This window comes from Choloepus didactylus, chromosome 2, assembly GCF_015220235.1.
Source record: "Choloepus didactylus isolate mChoDid1 chromosome 2, mChoDid1.pri, whole genome shotgun sequence".
Lineage (NCBI taxonomy): Eukaryota > Metazoa > Chordata > Mammalia > Pilosa > Megalonychidae > Choloepus > Choloepus didactylus.
Window position 1 is genome coordinate 96728708 of NC_051308.1, and position 15146 is coordinate 96743853.

Genomic DNA, 15146 nt, shown 5'->3' on the forward strand with positions numbered 1-15146 from the left:
TCTGATGTCCAGATTTGGAACTGGAAACTGTTTCGCTCTTTGAAGTTTTTTAAGGCACCAAGTGTCTGGAGTGATGGGAGAGCATGGAAAACCTGGTTGCCGAGCCTCTAGAGTAGAATAGTCTAGTGGCCACAAAAGGCTCGATTACAGTGTTTATCTGTCCTGCTGGGGCTCTAGAATTTGGGGCAGTCAGACTCCTTGCTTCTTAGGAACCTTTGTCCCATGTGGGTTGTCAAATTGGTACTGATGAGAAGCGGTGGTTTCTCTGCCTCATGGGCTCAAATGACCAATTCCTGAGACACTGGGGTTTCAAAGAGAGGAAGAATTTATTGCTAAGCGTGAAGCAGGAGATCAGACAGCCTATTGCCTAAAAATATGTCTCCCTGAATTGCAGTAACTCTGATAGTTTTATAGTATCAAAAGATGGGCAGGTTTTTTAGGACATGGTGGTTCAAGATGATGAGGTTAGAGATGATCTAATTATTGATCATGTGCAGACTGATTCACAGAATGTTATGTAAGAAAATGGCAGAGGTATGGGTCACTTGTAGGTTAAGGTTTAAGCTATTGCTCATGTCTGGCAGGCCAATTTTGGTTAGATCCAGATCTGTCTAGCAAGATAGTTTTGGAATTTGGGTGAGTTAGTTCTGGGCTGACTCAAGGCCTTTCATTAATAAACATTAGGGGCTGTCTTTAGTGATCATAAGACTCTAAAGTTTAAAAACAGGATAAGGAGTACAAGTGAGGGTCAGTCACAAGGTTTTTACAATAAAGATTAAGGCTATATCATTATACAATAATTATCAGAGATCAGGGCAGTTAGATTACAGTTCAGGGATTTCAGGTATTTCCCCCTGTCCTAATAAACTAGAAAGCAAAAAAAAATATCTATATAATGAGTCAGTAATCATAATCATTTCTTAAATTCTAACTTCTCAGTTACACCAGTGTCATGGATTGGCTGTTATGCACATCGGGCAGAGAACCCTGTATTTGTTTGGTATCAGTAGGACTGAGTTTCAGTCAGGCATCCTGTTATATGTATTTACAAACAAACAAAAATAACAGTGATAGGGTGAAGGTGATTTTTATTTTCTTCTTTTCCTTTTCTAAACTTTCCATATTTTCTATAGTGGGCATGTGTTACTTTTATAATCAGGAAAAAAACCTATGATTTATTTTTACTAAGATCTTGGGTTCTTATGATAGAAACAATCTACACATAATTTCTGAAGACAAATTCAATTTACCTTCAAAATGCTACTAATAATGCATTTAAAAGCCCTGAGATATGTGTACTTTCTCATTTACAGAGGGCATGTTTCCTTCATCACAGATCTGAAATAAAAATATTTTACCCTTAATTATTCAATATAGGTACCCCAACTTTAATAATTTATTTCCAAAATGTGATAATCTACCAATGACTTCCAGTGTGTTAGAGAAAACAAAACAAAACAAACAAACAAACAAAAAGGGGTCAGTCAATGGGATTGGGAAAGCCATAAGGACCACACTCCCCTTTGTCTAGTTTATGGATGGATGAGTAGAAAAATAGGGGAAGGAAACAAACAAACAAACAAACAGACAGAGGTACCCAGTGTTCTTTTTTACTTCAATTGCTCTTTTTCACTTTAATTATTATTCTTGTTATTTTTGTGTGTGTGCTAATGAAGGTGTCAGGGATTGATTTAGGTGATGAATGTACAACTATGTAATGGTACTGCGAACAATCGAATGTACGATTTGTTTTGTATGACTGCGTGGTATGTGAATATATCTCAATAAAATGAAGATTTAAAAAAAAAAGGGTCAGAGAGGCCTGGTTTAATTTCTGGTTGTGCAATCTAAAACAATCTGTTTTCCATACTGTAATTATATGAGCATTATAACAGTGCTTTCCCTCATAGCTTGTGGGAATCAAATAATACTCTACAGTCACATTGTTTACTTTAAAGCTCTAGAGAAAGATTTTAAAATTTTTAAAGTGCACAGGGCCTCGAGAAAATCCACAATTAATGCTATGGAAATTTCTAGGGTATTTTTAGAAATGTGCTTTTTTTATATCTCCAGACTATTTTATGTTGATTGGGGGTTTGCTCCCTTTTAAAAAATAAAAATAACAGGACGTGATAAGGAGATCAAATACTTCATGTGCACTATGAAGGAATTTTTGATGTATAACTGTAGCCGAGTCCTAATGTATGAAGGATTAGCAGGATACGGAAAAAGCCAGATACTTATGGAACTACAGTACCTGGCCCAAGGTGAGAACCACAGGTGAGTGTGTTAGAATTATCATTTCCTGTGAACCTAGAGAATCCTGAAGTCCTTAAGAGTTTCATTCATTTTGATGCTCCTCTCTGTTATCTAACTTGCCTTATATAAATTATTCACAATTGTTCAATTGCTGGATGCCATGATAATTGTACTAACTAAATAATTAATGATAAACGTATTGACACCGCCCCCCCCCCACACACAAAAAAAAATAGAAGCTAGGCTCACCTCCAGAGATCCTCACTTACTGCCTGATGGAGCTTTGTTATCAATACTTTAAAGCTACCTAAGTGATCCCAACCTATGCAAACAGGATAAGAAAGACCTCCATAGATATTGAGACCAAAGCTAGCCTGGGTATGCAGAGCAAACTCTTATCCAGCCTGCTGCACAGGAAATCAGTGGTTCTCACCAGTCAGCCCCGACAGTGGTGCTAGAGAATGTTAGGCCTTTGGACCTTTCTCTGGATGATAGGCCTGTGCCCTGAGGTGAAGTATTTATCTCCTGTTGTTTATCTGTTTTCATACAAGGTATGTCACAAGGGCTCTCTTTTGGCATAATCCTTCCAGCACCTTCATGGAAGATACTATGGTATTCAATAACAGTAATGATGACTGTGCCCATATCCTTTCTCTAACTTAAAAGTTATACAGGGAAAATGCTCATTATTAACCTTTTAATAGTTTTAGCTTAATGCACTAGCAGTACACCTTTTAAATATGTAAGGCCTAAGAAAAGCCAGTTTAAAAATATCTTGAACATTTCTGAGGGGATAATTCATAATTCAAGACATTCATTTATTCAGTCACTTATTGAGTACTTAGTATGTTCCAGGAAATGTTAAATACTAAAGCCCCGTGGACAAATAATTTCTGATCCTTACCTTCAAGTAGCTGTAGCAGCAGAAGAAAGAGTGATAGCAATAAAAATAGTGTGCAGTGAGGGCAATGATAGATACATGCAATAGGTTATTATGAAGCTCAAAGGAGAAGGTGCATGTAACCCAACCTAGTGACATTGGGGAGGACTGCCCAGAAGCTACTCCTGAGCTGAGATTTACAGATGAACAGATGAGCGATTAGGAGGGAACTGTGAGCAATGAACTTGCTGGCTGATGAGACAGCATAAGCAAAGGCAAGGAGAGGAGAAATGGCTCTGGATGTGCAGGAAAATCTCACCAGTTTGTTATAGGTGGAGGGTAAACTGCTGGGTAGAGAGTGGCAATTAATCAGGACTTGGAAAGTCTTGTATGTCACCTAAATGTTACTGGACCTATGCTTTTAGGCAATGGGAGTCACTGAAAATTTTAAGAACAGTGCATGAGAAGTTTTGTGTTTAACTAGAGCCTTCAGGCTCCTGTGAAGGTGATACATTTAGAGGATTATGACTCTAGGCAGGGATAATAGCATGCTATTGTGGATGTACAGGTGAGAATATGAGGGCCTGAACAGGGCAGTAGGACTAGAGAGGAGGGGATAGCTAGGTTAAATTATCAGGGCTTAGGTGTTAGTGGAATGGGAAAATGTATCAGAAGCAGGAATAAAAAAGTTTCCAGATAGCTTGGACAATTTCTGTCATTACAATTGAATACAAAGAGTACTTTCCTTCCCTCTTTGACCCCTGATTTTCTTATAAACAGGATCATTGCTATAGCATTGACTAAGATCAGCTTCCATCAAAATTTTTATACCATCCAAATACTCATGGCCAATGTACTAGGTCTGGATACTTGTAAACATTATAAAGAACGACAAACCAAACTTCAAAGCAAAGTCAGTACCCTGTTGGGTGAAACGTTCTACTGTCTTCTCAATGACATTTTCCATGTCCAGGTAACTAGCTAGTATTTGACTTGTACAAGAAATAGCAATGGGGAAGGGCAGCAGCTCTGCTGTGATGCTTTATGCCTTAGCTCCTTTTGGCCTTTATTTATTCTTTTCTTTTCTCATCTGTAACTTTCAGGTGGTGAGGGAAATGGCTCCCTAGTCCTCCTTGAATGTACAACCACATTATTCACACATACTGGAGATATCTAGAAATACTCTACTTAAGAAAATCTAAATGTGCACTGCTGATTCATTTTTTCTCTTTCCACCATAGCTAGTCTGGGCCACAAAGTCACTTTGCTCCCACAGGTAAAACTGCCAATGCAAACAGAGTGTATCCTGTTTGCTCCTGTACATATTAGACTTAATGACATAGAGTATCAGAGCTGAAAGGGATGTCATGGATTATCTAACACATGAGGATTTTGAGGCACAGAACAATAAAGTGATTTGCCCAAAGTGACACAGCTTAGTTCCCTTTACTATTTTCCCATACTCAATATTCTGATAATTCTTTTTACAGTTTCCCATTTCACGAGAAGTTTCCAGGATGACCAATTTTAGGAAGCAAAATCAATTGGAAGCATTGTTTATGAAAATCTTGGAGCAAGTAAGAATATCTGTGGGTCAACCAATGTGGGGAGAAAGACTGGGCATCTCACTACAAAGCCAGGTGGACTGTGGGGGGTTAGACTCCATTGGCAAGAAGCAACGAAGTTTGTAAAGCTTTATCCTTAAGTGCTTCATTCTCTATCTTTCCAAACCTCAAGCTAAGAATCTGTTCAGAATTTTTATAGACTTGAAAAGAGTTCCTTAACATTACTTCTGGGAGTTTGGCCTCTACCTAAAACCAGCTCAATTCTATATAGAAGAACACATATTCTGAGAATGAGCTTATGTCCAAAGGAAAAATAATTAAAACCCAAGGGATAATTAGGAAGGTGTGTTCAGGATTTTTGAATAGTTTTACCTATCAGGTAAAAAACAAACACCTCTTCTAGTGCCCAGACTCTCAGTAGAGTTTCAGGAAAAGGACGAGAAGGGAGAAACTTGTAGGAGTAGATCTTCCAGCAATTAGTTATTTTCTGTATAATGGTTCAGTGGGAAAGCCACTCTAGTAGTTTGGAAGCCTAACCTAGTGGTGACCATTCCTCCATATGTCCTGGCACTGATGCCAATGCACTTTGCAACACCAGGTAAGGACTCGATTGCTTCTGAAGGGTTCCCTCATCCTGTGATAAGGCCACTAGCTATAGAACCTCTAAGATCCTTTTCAGCTCCAAGAATCTATGATTCTGTACTTCATTACCACTTATCCTCTGAAAATCTACCTACCCCACAATGGTTAGTTACATGTTTGAATGACCTAGAAGGTGGTTAAACTCACAAAAGGAATTTAAAGAAAAAGTAAGTTTTTGAAAATAAATTTGATAATTTTATGTAAACTTTTTCCCCATTTTTGTCCCGTTTCCACCAAAACGCCTTTTTTGTGTGTTTGATTTAGTCTTTCTCTTTCACATTATAAACTTTTTCAGCTGTTTGGTACAGTAGCAGCTTCCATTATGGTAAAAATAGTCATAAAAGTTCAGTGACTTAAACATTTATTTCTTGTTCATGTTATTTGAGAGCTGTGGGCTGTCTGCAGCTTTGTTGGGCTCTACTGATCTCTGCCAGGCTCCAAGAAGTCTTCTCATTCCAGAATACAGACAAAAGAAATAGCCACTGTTTGCTCTCTATTCTAGAGATCAACTGTGAGCCTAGGGATTTCTCTTCCATTTTCTCCCCGTATTGTTATCTCTACCCTGGGAAATCTGCTTTCTCTACTTATCTTGCCATTGAAAATCTTCTGTCAAGATCTCTGGTGATCTCTTTCATAATTGTCAAATTCAGTAGCTACTTCCTGGCTCACATTATACTTGGTCTTTCCATTCTATTTGATAATTTTGGTCATCTCCTTTTTGAAATAGAACACTTTCCTGGTTTAATTCTACCTTTTTTCTTTTTTTTTTTTTTTCCTGTTTTCTATACACTTTCCCAGAGTTCCACTCTCACCCCTCTGTTTTTCTTCCTCTACATGAGATGCAGTATGTTAAAGCAGTCATATATGTAGGCTCTGTAGACAGGTTACCTTAGTTTGAACTTCTAGGTCTATTACTTGCTACCTGGATAACCTTGAAAAAGTGATCTAACGTTTGTCTGCTTCTGTTTCTTCATCTACAAAATGGGGAAATAATACTGCCTTGCTCATAGGATTGACATAAGGATTAAATAAGTAGATAATATGTAAAACAATTAGAACAGTGCCTCTTTCATAGCAAATGCTCAACAAATGTTAGCTATTACTATAGGCTATCTATACTCACTCTAAGTCATCTCATGACTTCATTTATTCACTCTATGCTGAGGACTATCAAATTCTGCCTCTGAATTGGCTACTGCTCTCCTTCAGAGATTAGCCCTCTACTTACATCAGCCCAAGATGAAAGTGCAAGTCCTTTCCATCTTTTCTGAGCATGCATTTTGTCCTAGGCTTGCACTCCTGGCCTTAGAAATTCCCTCATTTATAGGAATTTGAATGTCCTCTCCACTCCCTATGAAACAGACTTTGCCCTCTCCTGGGTACTCTTTTGTATATATTAAAGCAGCTAATCCTTTGCCCCAGGCTGCTTTGATTTAATTGTTTCTTACACTGCTTTAGCTGTCCACAGCTGCTTCTCCCTGCAGACAAGTTCTGGGAGTGTGAGTTAAAGAGAGAAGTTTTCTGGTTTAGTGTTTCAGGCTGCCACTCGATAGATTGGCATCAACATACCGGCATCCCAATAAGTGCATAGGAGTTACTCTGCTTCTGCTCCCTCCAGAACAGGGACAAGCTCCACATCCTGGAAGCACTGTATGCCATCATCTTGTTTGACCAGAAGCCCTAAGATCCTACCATTTTCAAGTTGCCATTTTCTTGATTTAGCATTTGACATCACTGTAATCTTTCAAGTGCTTTCTGGAGCCTTGAGAAAGATGTTTATACCAGTTCTTGCTAGTTTTTTCAAAACTTCCATTGGGGGATGGAGCCCTGGAGCATCTCACTCTACCATCTTAATCTAGCATTATCTTAAAACAAATGTTTACACAAACAAATGTTTGACCAACTAAGAATCAATTTCAACCAAGCTCTATCAAAATTACATACATTCCAAGTTAGTGGAATCCAAACTAAGACAAAGTTATTGGAAAGAGAAAGATTAACTTGTCTGGTCCTCTGTTCCTTTCTCATCATCATAAAGCAAACTGGAAAGCTCAGTAGACACACATACATACACATACACATCTATAAAAACCTGAAATCTCACAAAATTGTTCTTTCTGTTTCTCTACTTTGTTCAGACAGTGAAAGAGGAAAGGATTATTTTCATCATTGATGAGGCCCAGTTTGTGGACTCAGCTTCCTGGGCCTTTATGGAGAAGCTGATCCGGACTGTTCCCATCTTCATCATCATGTCCCTGTCTCCCTTCTTTGACATGCCCTGTGCTGCTGCCAATGCCATACTGAAGAACAGGAACACCACTTACGTCACCCTTGGTGCAGTACAACCTAAGGACATCCGCAACAAGATCTGCCTTGACCTCAGTGTGAGCAGCATCCCCAAAGAACTGGACACGTAAGTAACCTGCTTCTATCCTGAGGTCCTAACATCTGTCTTTACTACTCAGGTCCAGGCCTCATCAGATTCCTTAGTATGTGTCTTAAAATACATATTACACTATTACTACAGGTCACACCTTTCAAAGAGGCCATTCACTGTGCTTGGCAGAATGGATGTTGCTCAAATTTTCCTTGTTATGTCACCTGTTACACCTTCTCAAACTTTGCCTGGGGACATCACTTTTGTTTCTCTTTCACCATACTCTGTGAGTGAGTATAAATTTCATTCAACAATGATCAAGGGCATCAATATGGGCAGGTGACAGGAAAGCCAAACTTGTAAACATTAAAGACTACAACCTGTAACTAAGCAAGATCTTACTCAACTGGCAAAACTGTAGTCGGTAGGATCACAATGGAGTGATATCATCAAAATGGCAATGTAAGACATCACTGGGAAAGTTTCTCCATAGAGATGACTAAATAAAAGGGCACTTCCAATTTCCTTGGAAATCTGGAGGATGAGAGAAACCAGAAAAAGACTCCACAAACACTGAATCAAAGGGGGAAATAAACCATGAGAAAAGAAGGTAGATCTGCTACTAGACCTGCCTGCCTGCATACCTCCCTCACACTTGGTCCCATGAGATTTAAGAGTAACACAGCAGCGGTACTCTTACCTGAGTACCTCCTACCATGGTCACTGACCACAGAGTCACAAATAGCAGTGACTTAGAACCCCACACACATTCAGGCACAGGCAACCAAGGCCACATAGTCCCAGGGCAGGACCCTAGCAGTCAGTGAGTATGTGTGCATAAAGCAGCCCCTGGGAAATAGGAAATGGTGTGTAGCTGTTGCCAAGCAGTGCACACTCCCAACCTTGTTTCTAAATGCTTGTGAGCCTAAAGGAAAAAATGGGTGATTTCGAACAGTGACACCATCTGGTTCCCTAGGGTGGAATACTCTAATGGGAAAGTTACCAGAAACAGGAAAACCATACAAGAAAAAGGGAGAAAATTTAACTGCTCTAAGGCAGAGCAAACAGAGGACTGAATGCTGTGGTATAAAGACAGCTCTGATCATGGAAGAACAGTTGAGCAAACATAGCTTTTGGGAAGAAAAATTTGAATAAAAACAAATAGAACAACCCAGGACTCCCGGAAAAGGTTCAAAGGAAACGAAATCTTCTCTTGGAGATGAAAGAGTTGCATATAATATGGTAATCTAAAAAGTTGCAGCACATGCCCAGGACAAGAACCAGGTGCAGTAGACCTGAGAGAATCTGAGCTGTTATACATGGGCTTCCCTAAAGGTTCAGTATAGGCTGCACCAAGGGTTGAAGAAGAGTCTTAATACACAGCCAATCTATGACAAATCCCTAGGCAAGAGGGAGAAACTGACTCCCAGAGTTAGTGTATCAAAATAATCAAATGCCCAGACATCAGCAAAAAAATCACAAGCCATGCAAAGGAACAAGAAGATATGACTCATTCGAGGGAAAAAATTAAAACTTCAGGGGAAACACAGACATTGGAACAACTAATCAAAGTAGCTCAAATTAATCTCCTACATCAATTCAAGGAACTAAAGGAAAATATAGATAGAAATAAACTAAATATGGATATAGAGCTAAATGACATTAAGAAGACAACGTGTGAATAAAAAGAAGAATTAAAAAGTGTAAAAGGAACATAACAGAACTTATGGGTATGAAAAACACAATAATGGAGATAAAAAATACACTGGAGTCATACAACAAAGATTTGAACAGGCAGAAGAAAAAATCAGTGATCTAGAAGATAGGACAATCAATTCATAGTCAGAGGAACAGATAGAGAAAATAATTTTTAAAAGTGAACAAACCTAAGGGACTTGTGGTACATCATGAAACATACAAACATATGCCTTATGGGAGTCTCAGAAGGAGTAAGAGAAGGGAAAAGGGACAGAAAGAATATTTGAGGAAATAATGGCAGGAAATTTCCTAGTTCTTACAAAAGACATAAAATACATGTCCGAGAGGCTCAATGTACTCCACACAGGATAAACCATAACAGACTTACTCCAAGACACATACTAATCAAAATATCCAATGCTAAAGACAGAGAATTCTGGAAGCAGTAAGAGAAAAGCAATTTGCCACATATAAAGGATCTAAAATAAGACTAAGTGTCAATTTCTCATCAAAAACCATGGAGGTAAGAAGACAGTGGTATGACATATTTCAGGCACTGAAAGAGAAAAACTACCAGGCCAAAATTCTTTATGCAACAAAACCGTCCTTCAAAAATGAGGGGGGGTTTAAACATTCATGGATAAACAAAAATATAGAGTTCATCATCAAAGGCCAGCCTTACAAGAAATGCTAAAGGGAGTTCTTTAGGTTGAAAGGAAAGGACAGGAGATTATGGCTTGGAACAATATGAAGAAGTGACAATCTCCAGGAAAGGTATACACATGGGTAAATGCAAAACCCAATAGTATTGTATCTTCAGTATATAATCCTATTCTTTATTTCCTATAAGATATGGCACACAGTTAAATGAGAAATAATCATATTTCCTTATAATGGGCATGCAAAATGTAAAAAGCATTGTGTGACAAAAACAACATAAAGAGGGGAAACAGAGGGAGACTGTTTGCTACTGAAATCAAGCTGGTATCTTTTCAGACTAGTAGGTTATAGACATATGCTGTTTAATACAAATCCCATGGTAACCACAAAGAAAATATTTAAAATATATACAGAAATGGACAAGAGAAAGGGATCAATCAGTTACATCACAAAAGATCAATTATATACAAAAGGAGGCTGAATAAATTAAGAGACAAAAAGGTATGACATATAAAAAAACAAGGACAAAATGGCTGACATAAGTCCTGCTTTATCAGTAATAACATTGAATGGATCAAAAGAACATTGACTGATTGGATAAAAATGTACAATCCAACTATATGTTATTTACAAGAGATTCACCTTAAACCCAGACACAAATTGGTTGAAATGAAAGGATGGAAAAGAATATCTCAAGCAAATAGTAACCCAAAGAGAGCTGAGGTAGTTATACTATTATCAGACAAAACAGAATTTAAGTCAAAAATGGTTACAAGAGACAAGGAAGGGCACTATATATTATTAAAAAGATCAACACACCAGGCAAAAATAATTGTAAACATTTGTGCACCTAATCACAGGGCCTCAAAATACATGAGGCAAACATTGATAAAACTGAAGGGAGAAATAGACACCTCTACAATAATAGTTGGAGACTTCAGTATACCACTTTCATCAATGGATAAAACACCTAGACAATAAGGAAATTGAGAACTTTGACAATATGATCAATGAACTAGATGTAACAGATATATACAAAACACTGCATCCCAAAACAACAGAATACACATTCTTCTCAAGTGCACATGCATTGTTCTCCAGAATAGACCACATGTTAGGTAGCAAAACAAGTCTCAATAAATTTTAAAAGATCTAAATTATAGAAAGCATTATTCTCCAAACTCAACAGAATGAAGCAAGAAATTAATAACAGGTGAAGAACTGGAAAATTCACAAATATATGCAAGTTAAGCAACAAACTAAACCATCAGTTGGTCAAAGAAGAAATCACAAGGGAAATTATGAAATATCTTGAGACAAATGGAAATGAGAACACAACATATCAAAACTTATGGGATGCAAGGAAGGCAGTGTTCAGAGGGAAATTTATAGCCCTAAATGCTTACATTAAAGAAAGAAGAAAGAGCTCAAATCAGAGACCTAACCACATGCCTGGGGAAACTAGAAAAAAGAACAGCAAACTAGACCCAAAGCAAGCAGAAGGAAAGAAATAACAAAGATTAGAACAGATAAAATGAAATAGAGGAATGGGTTCTGGAAGCATAGAGAGGAATGGAAGCTAGTTAGTCCCGCTGGAACAACTAATAAACAACCAGGAACAACTAGTAAATAATCTGGAATAACTGCGGGGGGACAAGCATGACTGTCCACTCATCATACACCAATCTGAATTGGGAGGAATGCCCAAGATTGCAGCATAAAATCCGTAAGTAAAAACTGTGGACCCGAGCTGAGAGACCTCTCCCCCACAGCAGCCCAAGCTGCAAAGCCTCACTGGGATAGAGAGCAGCACTCTCCAAGCAAGTGAACATAGCTCAGCTGAGTGCCAATGGGGTTTTAATTAACAAATGTGAACTGCTGAATACAAGCTGTGAATCCTCAACAACCAGAGGCTTTTGGTGATGACTGACCTTGGAGAGTCGGAGGACCTCTCTGGGAGGGAGGGGGAGCCCAGAGGACCAGGTGCTGTCTCTGGCCGATGGGTGAAACTGAAGGTGGCCACAGACTGACCCTGAAGGGGGGATTTCTGTCCCTTTTTTGGCTCAATGGAGAAAGCCTCAGCCATTTTCAGTCCCCAGCACTCTGACCCAGACAAGGGTAGAGATACCAGAGTCAGAGAGACCATTCAAATGCAAATGACCTCTCCCTAGAGGGTGTATATTCCCTGAGAGGAAAGAGATGGTGCCAAGCTCTACTACCCACCTTCCATTCAGAACCAGACCCCAGAGCCTGGGGGAAAACAGACATGGGCCACACCTCCTTACACAAGTCTGGAGTGACAGGCTGACAGATGCCACCTGCTGGGCAGAAAAGCACAGTGACTTGAGGCCTAACAGTGTGTATCAATCTAAGACACCCTCAGGGAAACCAGATACCATTACCTCCTTCCAAGACCTGAGCCTGTTCTCATCTGGGAAAACCTGATTGGGGTAACCAAGGAAACCAGACACCTAGACAACAGAAAACTACAACCTACACTAAGAAAAGCAAAGTTGTGGCACAATCAAAGGACCAAACTTACACTTCAACTGAGATACAGGAATTTAAACAACTAATACTAAATCAATTCAAAAAGTTCAGGGAAGATATGGCAACAGAGATGAAGCATATAATGAAAACACTGAGCGTACATAAGATAGAAACTGAAAGTTCAGAAAAACAACTGGCAGATTCTATGGAACTGAAAGGCACAACACAACAGATGAAAGACACAATGGAAACATACAACAGCAGATCTCAAGAGGCAGAAGGACAAGGAACTGGAGAACAAGGCACCTGAAAGCCTACATACAAAAGAGCAGATAGAAAAAAGAATGGAAAAATATGAGCAATGTCTCTGGGAACTGAATGACAAGAAAAGCAGGAATGTATGTGTCATGGGTGTCCCAGAAGGAGAAGAGAAGGAAAAAGGGGCAGAAGCAATAAGAGAGGAAATAATCAATGAAAATTTCCCATCTCTTATGAAAGACATAAAACTATGGATCCAAGAAGCACAGTGTACCCCAAACAGGATAGATCTGAATAAGCCTATGCCAAAACACTTAATAATCAGATTATCAAACCTCAAAGACAAAGAGAAAATCCTGAAAGCAGCAAAAGAAAAGCGATCCATCACATACAAAAGAAGCCTGATTGGTGGTGGATACCTGAGACTATCAAACTACAACCCAGAACCCATGAATCTCGAAGACAGTTGTATAAAAATGTAGCTTATGAGGGGTGACAATGGGATTGGGAAGGCCATAAGGACCACACTCCACTTTGTCTAGTTTATGGATGGATGAGTAGAAAAATAGGGGAAGAAAACAAACAGACAAAGGTACCCAGTGTTCTTTTTTACTTCAATTGCTCTTTTTCACTCTAATTATTATTCTTGTTATTTTTGTGTGTGTGCTAATGAAGGTGTCAGGGATTGATTTAGGTGATGAATGTACAACTATGTAATGGTACTGTAAACAATCGAAAGTACGATTTGTTTTGTATGACTGCGTGGTATGTGAATATATCTCAATAATAAAATGATGATTTAAAAAAAAAAAAAAAAAAAAGAAGCCTGATAAGACTATGTGCGGATTTCTCAATAGAAACCATAGAGGCAAGAAGGAAGTGGGTGATATATTTAAGATACTGAAAGAGAAAAACCATCAACCAAGAATCCTATATCCAGCAAAACTGTCCTTCAAATATGAGGGAGAGCTTAAAATACTCTCTGACAAACAGACAATGACAGAATTTGTGAACAAGATACTTGCTCTAAAGGAAACACTAAAGGGACCACTACAGACTGAAAGGAAAAGACAGGCGTGAGAGGTTTGGAACACAGTTTTGGGTGATAGTAGCACAGCAATATGGGTACACTGAACAAAGATGACTATGAGTATGGTTGAAAGAGGAAGTTTAGGAGCATGTGGGACACCAGAAGGAAAGAGGAAAGATCGAGACTGGGACTGTATAACTCAGTGTAACCTAGAGTGCTCAACAATTGTGATAAAAGGTACAAATATGTTTTTACATGAGGTAGAACAAATGAATGTCAACATTGCAAGGTGTTAAAAAAATAGGGTGGGATTGAGGGAAATACAATCAATGCGAACTAGAGACTATAATTAACAAAAAAAGATGAAATAGAGAATAAATAAAACAGTAGAGAGAATTAACAAAACCAAAAATTGGTTCTTTGAAATGATCAATAAAATAAACAAACCTTAGCAAGATTGACAAAGAAAAAGAAGAGAGATGTCACAATTAATTAAACTCAGAAATGAAAGGGGGGACATTACTATAGACCCCACAGAAAAAAATGTTCATAAGAAGATATGATGAACAATTGTATGCCAACAAACTAAACAACCTAGATGAAATAGACAAATTCCTAGAAACATAAAACAACCTACACTGACTGTGGAAGAAACAAGTAAGTAAAGAGATTGAATCAGTAATCAAAAACCTTCCAACAATGAAAAATCCAGGACCAGACAGCTTGATAAGTGAATTTTACTTATCATTCAAAGAAGCATTAACACCAATCCTGCTCAAACTCTTCCAAAAGACTGAAGAGCAGGGAACTCTTCCTAACTCATTCTATGAGGCCAGCATCACCTTAATACCAAAGCTAGATAAAGATACCACAAGAAAAGAAAACTACAGACCAATATCTCTTATGAATACATATGCAAAAATCCTCAAAAGAAAAAAAAACTAGCAAACTGAATCCAATAGCACATTAAAAGAATTACACAACATGATCAAGTGGGATTTATTCCAAGTATGCAAGATTGGTTCAACATAAGAAAATTAATGTAATACAGCACATTAATAGAATGAAGGGAAAAAACCCACTTGATCATTTTGATTGATACAGAAAAAGCATTTGACAAAATTCTGCACCCTTTCCTGATAAAAACACTCAGAAAACTGGGAATAGAAATAAATTCCTTAACATGAAAAAGAGCATATATGAAATATCCATAGCTAACATCATAATCAAAGACTGAAAGCTTTTCTCCTAAGGTCAGGAACAGGACAAGGATGTCCACTATCACCC

General features: G+C 38.3%; 1 protein-coding gene across 1 annotated transcript in view; it reads left to right on the top strand.

Annotated features, from left to right (window-relative positions):
- The window catches only part of ADCY10 (adenylate cyclase 10), a 131509-nt gene that overhangs the window by 46370 nt on the left and 69993 nt on the right, over positions 1-15146 (top strand). Inside the window, exons 13-16 of the mRNA XM_037825428.1 lie at positions 2127-2280; positions 3920-4112; positions 4630-4716; positions 7485-7759. Of these exons, the coding sequence (XP_037681356.1) occupies positions 2127-2280; positions 3920-4112; positions 4630-4716; positions 7485-7759 (709 nt within the window). The remainder of the gene's footprint in view (positions 1-2126; positions 2281-3919; positions 4113-4629; positions 4717-7484; positions 7760-15146) is intronic.